Source organism: Capsella rubella, unplaced genomic scaffold (assembly GCF_000375325.1).
Source record: "Capsella rubella cultivar Monte Gargano unplaced genomic scaffold, Caprub1_0 scaffold_7, whole genome shotgun sequence".
Lineage (NCBI taxonomy): Eukaryota > Viridiplantae > Streptophyta > Magnoliopsida > Brassicales > Brassicaceae > Capsella > Capsella rubella.
The window spans coordinates 13,859,573-13,867,418 of NW_006238917.1; the positions used below are offsets into that span (position 1 = coordinate 13,859,573).

General features: G+C 37.1%; 3 protein-coding genes across 3 annotated transcripts in view; 1 reads left to right on the forward strand and 2 right to left on the reverse strand.

Annotated features, from left to right (window-relative positions):
* Positions 1-1,354: 1,354 nt before the first annotated feature.
* Positions 1,355-3,045, reverse strand: LOC17878127 (eukaryotic translation initiation factor). The gene is made up of 5 exons (XM_006284444.2): positions 2,807-3,045; positions 2,452-2,626; positions 2,218-2,349; positions 1,728-1,793; positions 1,355-1,640 (listed from the first exon to the last, which is right to left on the reverse strand). Exons 1-5 carry the CDS (start codon positions 2,998-3,000, stop codon positions 1,608-1,610), a joined length of 600 nt encoding a protein of 199 aa, XP_006284506.2. The 5' UTR covers positions 3,001-3,045; the 3' UTR covers positions 1,355-1,607.
* Positions 3,046-3,932: 887 nt separating this feature from the next.
* Positions 3,933-6,835, forward strand: LOC17879721 (glutamine synthetase, chloroplastic/mitochondrial). The gene is made up of 11 exons (XM_006282555.2): positions 3,933-4,122; positions 4,590-4,850; positions 4,931-4,970; positions 5,052-5,155; positions 5,239-5,287; positions 5,368-5,562; positions 5,654-5,782; positions 5,875-5,949; positions 6,027-6,278; positions 6,352-6,412; positions 6,497-6,835. Exons 2-11 carry the CDS (start codon positions 4,606-4,608, stop codon positions 6,634-6,636), a joined length of 1,290 nt encoding a protein of 429 aa, XP_006282617.1. The 5' UTR covers positions 3,933-4,122; positions 4,590-4,605; the 3' UTR covers positions 6,637-6,835.
* Positions 6,836-7,344: 509 nt separating this feature from the next.
* Positions 7,345-7,846, reverse strand: part of LOC111829453 (glycine-rich protein 23) — a 1,066-nt gene continuing 564 nt past the window's right edge. The window contains exons 3-4 of the mRNA XM_023778538.1: positions 7,527-7,832; positions 7,345-7,457 (exon numbers count right to left, since the gene is read on the reverse strand). Coding sequence (XP_023634306.1) covers positions 7,345-7,457; positions 7,527-7,832 — 419 coding nt within the window. The remainder of the gene's footprint in view (positions 7,458-7,526; positions 7,833-7,846) is intronic.

The following is a 7,846-nucleotide window of genomic DNA, read 5'->3' on the forward strand; positions in this document are numbered from 1 at the left end:
ATGGCAAGAATATTGTTAACGTCGAGGTTGAAATCGAAAAAATTTGATGTGGTTCAGGGTTGTTATTTGAATTGAAAACTTGTTTGGGTTGTAAAATGAGATGAGGGGTATCTGTTACGTACTCGCCACTGCCAGTCTCATCTTTCCCGGAACGCGATCAGGGGTATCTGTCACGTACTCGCCACTGTCAGTCTCGATCTTAGTTCTCCTAACTCTTTGATGCGCATTTCTGTAAGATTGTTATTTCCTGCTCGGCCCTACGATGGGCGCCAAACGTTGATAGTGATTTGACGGAATAAAATTTAATTTAGGAACGAATTTGGTAAAAAAATAAGAAAGTTTGACTGACATATATCTAAAAGATGAAAAGTAATTTGATTTAGAAGTGAGATATAATTTGGTTATCACTTATTTATATTGTGTTTATCTTAAAAATTAAATAGTAAGAATTAAACATACAATTCAGTTGACCATATTTAATACTTAATAAACAACAAATTTAAAATAATTATAAATAAAATTGACAAAAGTTGCAATGAGTTGGCACTCTAGATGAAGGAAGTTTAGTTTGATTTCATATATATGTTTTTTTATCAATTAAATAAAAATAAATAATTTAAGTTTTTTAATGGTCATCCTGAATTTTATTAGAAACTAACAAAACTAACACAAAAACAAAATAAAAACCAACACTCTAAAAAAAACAAATCAATCATTTTGTTTTCCTTCTACACTAGTTCTACATGCAACAACAAGTTAAAGAAAATAATGTATTAGTGATAATAGAACAACAACCGAACAATGTACCTATGTACTGATTGGATGGTACGACTCCAACAAGACAGGCCAAACCAATGACCATGTATCATCTAGTAATGTAATACTCATACTCATATTGGAGGGTTCAAATAGACTCCATGAACCAAAAAATAGACTGCGAAGATTTTTTAGTGGCAATAAATAAGATGAGAAGATGAATGAGATTAGTTTAAGTGTCGCTGAAGTCGCCAAAATGAGTTGCAACTATCACTTGAATATTATGCGATCAGTTATCGTTACAAAACTATCTTTTTGTGTCGTTGGCGCTGGCTGCAGTGACTATTATCGAAAGAACATGGCCAAAGTACATATAAGGTTGGCAAAAAGTACAAACCATAGTATCTTTCCACTTGATCAAAGCCAATTAAGTCCTAGTTTCCATCTATGAGTCTAGAAGACACTGATACAACTCTCATCCTTTTGAGCCGGAGGATCTCAGAAAATGGATTATCACCATCAATACCAACATGAGACAGGACAAAAATATAAAAAACATAGGCACTTTTTGGAATCCCTCATAAATAATACAAAAAAATTAGCATTAGGTGGTTGCTAGGAAGAGAGTAGCAGCACCTCTCTATTAGTCCAAAAATTTGATGCTTCCAAAAGAGATTTATATAACTCAACTTAATTAAAATCAAATTCTTTTTTCATGAAAACAGAAAACTTTGTAGAGTTACACCTCAAAAGTGCGTGTCCCTAAAGGTCTCAGCTATTTGAGTAAACTGACCAAAACAATGCAAGAAAAAGCCATATTGCAACTTCCTCTGGTTTTCACACTGGTTTCTTCAGACACTGAACCGGCTTCTTCTCGAATCGTCCTGCACATAGACAACGATTTATTAAGCAACATGAGGGATAAACAATGAACAAAAAGATGATAGCTTCTAAAGAAAAAGTGTAATTACATGGTTAGTGAAAGATATCTTGTCGGTGACATCAAGTATCTCCTTCCACTTCTTCCCAATACCCATCTGGATTACAAAAACAAACATCAAGTGGTAAGTTCATCAGGCATGTTCATTAACCAATCTTAACAAACAGAGTATCTCAATCATCAGAACCCGGCAAAACTACTAAGTAGTAGGATTGACAACAAAGCAAGAAGATACGAGTTGCTACCAAATGTAGTTAAGCATGCCACACAAATAGTCAGTCCACTATGTATCATTGAAAATCTCCGTCCTATGTACCATTCGACTATTGCTTTTAACAATAGTAAGCAATCAACGCGTTCAAACCAAGGTAGTGCACCTCTTTGTATACAACCATCAAAAGCAAAAAAAATGGAACAATATAACAAAATTAAATTCAGAGATCGCAACTGATTACAGCTAGAAGAAAACAACAAAAGCAAGCACACAAACACCAATATTAGTGAGAAGAGAAACATCATACCAGAACAGCTTCATTAGATTTCGTCCTAGTCCATAACGAAAGCTTATCTTGCTTCGCACCCGGACGGACACTAGCAACCACACCACATATCTCATCCGCCTCATCAAACTGCTCCCCAATTAAAGCCATCAACTGCAAAATCACAAAAGAGAAACTCCCTAAATTAACAAATCAGCCAACAACAAAAAGTCCAAAACACACACAAGAGAGCAAAAAAGTTTAAAAAGTAAATACAGTTTCAAGCCAGCCATTGTTTAAAGCTTCCTTCCTGTTATTGGTAACAACCCAAGTCCACTTCCCTCCATTAGCACACTCAGGATCTTCCCACTTTGGCTCAACACCAGCTTTGAACAAGTGAATCTCAGCATTCATTGTCAATTTGCTAGTCTGGAATATAGTCTCCTGCAAACTACAAAAACAAAAAGTCCAATACACCCAATATCAAATTTTCAAAATCCTAATCCTGAGATCTAAACTCTATTAGAATCACACAGATCGAAGAAACAAAATCACATCTGCAAACGAATTCAAAAGCTATAGATTCATAATATTGAAATCAAAGGAGGAGGAGAAAGAGAGAAACACAAACCCCCAAAACTCTTCGACGGTGTCGAATGTGTAGGCTTTACGAAGAGAAGCTCCCCAGGCGGCGCCTTTCTTTGATTGGTTATCGAACCAGAAACTCCACTTTCTCTCGAGCTTGTGCGGTTGTTTCTCCGCCTCAGTCGCCGGTAACTCCGCCGCCGCCGTCGGGAGGGGCTCGTTCACATCTTCGGTCGCCATATTCTTCGCAAGTTGTGTTTTTGTTTCTCTGAGGTAAATCTCTCGATGGGTCAAACTGAGAGATTGATTGAATTGTGACATATTTTATGGAAAGTAAATGGGCTCTCTCAGGACTCTATTGGGCCTATTTTGGGCCTGTCCATCAAAATATTTTAACCCCCTCTTTCTTTTCTCTGTTAATTGGACTAGTTTGTAAGATTGATTCTTCAATCAATAATATTTGAGATTGATCTCTATCAGTGAAAACTTATCATTTTTAATATATAGAGTATAAAAATATATATTTTTAAACTACATAGTGTCATAAAAATGTATCATAATTTATATTAGTTATACGATTCGCACAATATAATTAAATTCGCGTAATTTTTGTTTGGAAATTTTTTAGATATTGATAACCAATAACTAAATTAATGTATGTTTCAGGTTTTCTAACTCATATTCGAGTAGTGTTGTACTGAAATCATATAAAATTATTGCGGCAAATACATTTTATAAACACAGATAAGTAGCAAAAATGTTCAAAAATAATATTTCGTTATTCAAGCCTTAAGAAAAATTAGTAAAAAATGTATATAAATATGTAATTTGTAACATATGGACAACAAACAAACACTTGTAATTTTCAAAAAAAAATATCATAAAAAGTAGTAATTTTTAAAAGTCAAAATTCTCCTCTTGGTTTGATTTGTTACCACTTTTAGCGTTTTTTATACTGTAAAAAAGACTTAAGAATGTATTTGGAGCATGCTTATTGAAGAACAACCACATAAAAAAAGAAGAAGACATACAGAAGTTTTGAGGTATTGAGAGATAGAGGTTTACAAAGGAGACCTTATCTGCAGAAGACAAAAAGCCATTTTTTTTTTCTAAGTAAAAAAAAACATAAAGAGATTGAAACACAAATATGCGCCACTCGTAGTCCACCCCTATCTCTTTGGCAAAAGCCACTTCACACTCTTCTCTAAATCCCATTTCTTTATTATTCTTTCTTTCTCTAAAGAAAAAGATTCTTTAACTCTTTTATAGTTTTGTCAACTCTTTCATTGCCATCTGTTACAAAACACTACACCACACCTCTTCTTGATTCATCAGTTTCAAGTCTTCTTCTTCTAGTCTCAGGTACCTTCTCATTCTCCTCTCTCTCTCTCTCTCTCTCTGTTACTTAGCATTTTGATCTGATCTTGTGTTTTGTAATAAACCCATTTCTTGTTTCTTGTAATAGAGAATCTTGTTTTTTGTAATGAAAAGTTAAACTCTTGTCTTTCATTTGCTTCTCTATAGTAGAGATCTCGGGTCCACCATTTTTACTAATTTTATCAATAGCTAACTTTATGAACATGGATCATCATACCTTTATGCTATTTTTAATGGATCTCTTTGTTCTTTAGCTTATAGTTTAATGTATTTGGTTTTACTTTCTTAATCACCTTTTTTGAGCATTGGTGGATTTGGGTTTAGTTTAATCAGTGTTCTGGTCAAGAATCTTGAATGATTCAGACCAAAGTGGATAAGTCTTTTAAATCTTATATATAGATTCCTGATTTGGATTTTTTGTTTTTGGTGGACTTTTTTTTGAGTTTTGTCAGGGATCAAATCAATCCAATGGCACAGATCTTAGCAGCTTCACCAACAACATGTCAGATGAGAGTGCCTAAACACTCATCAGTCATCACTAACAAGTTGTGGAGCTCTGTTGTATTGAAACAGAAGAAGCAGAGCAGCAACAAACACAGAGGCTTTAGAGTTCTTGCTCTCCAATCTGATAACTCTACTGTCAATAGAGTTGAGACTCTTCTCAACCTTGACACCAAGCCTTATTCTGACAGGATCATTGCTGAGTACATTTGGTATGTATATATATTATATCCACTCTATCCGCTTTTCCGGATTTCTTCGATATTTTCTAACTTGTTTGATTTGGCTATAGGATTGGAGGATCTGGAATTGACCTTAGAAGCAAGTCAAGGGTATGTATACATTCTCTAGACTGTTACTAAACTTTATGTTAGTCACTATGAATGATTAATAAAGTTTATGGATGGTTTCAGACTCTCGAAAAGCCGGTCGAAGATCCTTCTGAGCTTCCCAAGTGGAACTATGATGGTTCAAGTACCGGACAAGCACCTGGTGAAGATAGTGAAGTGATTCTATAGTAAGAGTTATTGTCACATTTATAATCTCATTATCTCTTTTATCTCACAGTCTCATATTATGTATGACCTTTGTGTTACTCAGTCCACAAGCTATCTTCAGAGATCCTTTCCGTGGGGGAAATAACATTTTGGTATGTGTCATTTAGTTTCATAGTATAAGCTAAAGTTTTATAACTCACACACTAATTATTGAGATTTTGTTATGTTGAAGGTTATTTGTGATACTTGGACACCAGCTGGTGAGCCAATCCCAACAAACAAACGTGCCAGAGCTGCTGAGATCTTTAGTAACCAGAAGGTCACTGATGAGTTGCCATGGTTTGGTATCGAACAAGAGTACACTTTACTTCAGCAAAACGTGAAGTGGCCTTTGGGTTGGCCAGTTGGAGCATTCCCTGGTCCTCAGGTAATAATAATAATCAAGAAAAGCAAAGAACTATGTTTTGTGTTGGTTTACAAAGCAAGTAACTAATTCTCTGTTCTGTTTTTGTTATCAGGGTCCTTACTACTGTGGAGTTGGAGCTGACAAGATTTGGGGACGTGACATTTCAGATGCTCATTACAAAGCTTGTTTATATGCTGGAATTAACATTAGTGGTACTAATGGTGAAGTTATGCCTGGACAGGTCTCTTTTTTAAACTGAGCTCTTACAAGTTATTGCATGTTTTATATACTTAAGTTTCCAGTCTTCTGATGTGTTTATAAGCAATTGTTCAGTGGGAATTCCAAGTTGGCCCGAGTGTTGGAATCGACGCAGGTGATCATGTTTGGTGTGCAAGATACCTTCTTGAGGTAATCAAATGTTTTATCTTTTGTATAGAGTGAGTGAGAGTTCAGTTCTTGAAACTGTTGTTACCTTTTTATGGCAGAGAATCACAGAACAAGCTGGTGTTGTCCTAACACTTGACCCCAAACCAATAGAAGGTGACTGGAACGGTGCTGGTTGCCACACCAACTACAGTACAAAGAGCATGAGAGAGGAAGGAGGATTTGAGGTTATCAAGAAGGCTATCTTGAACCTCTCACTTCGTCACAAGGAGCACATCAGTGCTTACGGTGAAGGAAACGAGAGAAGGTTGACCGGAAAGCACGAGACAGCTAGTATCGACCAGTTCTCATGGGTATGCTTTTGCAATACACTAAGTCATTATTTTGTGTTTCTCTTCTCATTTGGTTTAAACATTAACTTGTTAGGGAGTGGCTAACCGTGGATGCTCTATTCGTGTGGGACGTGACACCGAGGCTAAAGGAAAAGGTATTGTTTCCAGAATGGTTACACACATATTAGTTTTATGCTATATATTTGGTAACGTGTGTTGTTTTGTGGATTGGAACATAGGTTACTTGGAAGATAGGCGTCCAGCTTCTAACATGGACCCATACATTGTGACCTCACTTTTGGCAGAGACCACACTCCTTTGGGAGCCAACACTTGAGGCTGAAGCACTTGCAGCTCAAAAACTTTCCTTGAATGTTTAAAATTAGTCGACGCTTTCAAGAATCCTATGAACACATGATGTCTATGTGGTCCATCCTGGATCATAAGGTTTGTTTAAAACATTGGTTCGGATTAAGACATCTCATTTGTTATCTTTTTTCATTTGTATTGTTAAAACTCAGAACTGTACTATGTGGGCAATGTTCATCTTTTTTTTTATATTGGTTCTTTTGACTGTTATGGTCTTACTGTTAAGATATTGTACTAGTCATCATCATAGCTAATGTGATGAAGCTGGTTAAAGTGAAACATGCTGAAGCATCCATATGATCCGAAAATGTAATGTAAGAACTTGATACAAATATGTTAGACGATGCCAAAGTGAGGTTGCATGATCTAAGCCAACAAGAGAAGGTTTAAAAGAAGCCTTTGTGTTCTTGCAAAATCAAACATTTTGAACACATAAAAGTTATGTATGTTCAAATATTATTTCAATCATGCATACGTATGTGTGTGAAACGAATGTGAAAATCCTGATAACAACTCAACTTGTAAAGATATATTGAGTATAGGAAGAGTAAAAGATACAACGTTACATGAGATGAGTCTTGCATGATAGGTTATGTGCGGTAATGCATCGGTAAACCGTGCACCAAACTTATTTATTCTAGTTCACTATTGGCATACACTTTACATTTCTACGTACTCATAATATTATGGTTTGCAGTTGTGAGTAGAGACGGTCCATTCTACACTCCGCCTCCACCACCACCTCCTCGGCCACCGCCTCCTTTCCATCCCCGGCCACCGCCTCCCTTCCATCCTCTGCCACCACCTCCCTTCCAGCCTCCACCACCTCCTCCTTTCCAGCTTTGATCAGTTTCATAATTGTTATCTTCTTCTTTCTCAAGAGTGGCTTCCACCTCAGCACCGCCTCCACCACCTCCTCGGCCACCGCCTCCTTTCCATCCCCGGCCACCGCCTCCTTTCCATCCTCTGCCACCGCCTCCCTTCCAGCCTCTGCCACCACCTCCCTTCCAGCCTCCACCACCTCCTCCTTTCCAGCTTTGATCAGTTTCATAATTGTTGTCTTCTTCTTTCTCAAGAGTGGCTTCCACCTCAGCACCGCCTCCACCACCTCCTCGGCCACCGCCTCCTTTCCATCCCCGGCCACCGCCTCCTTTCCATCCTCTGCCACCACCTCCCTTCCAGCCTCCACCACCTCCTCCTTTCCAGCCTTGATCAGTTTCA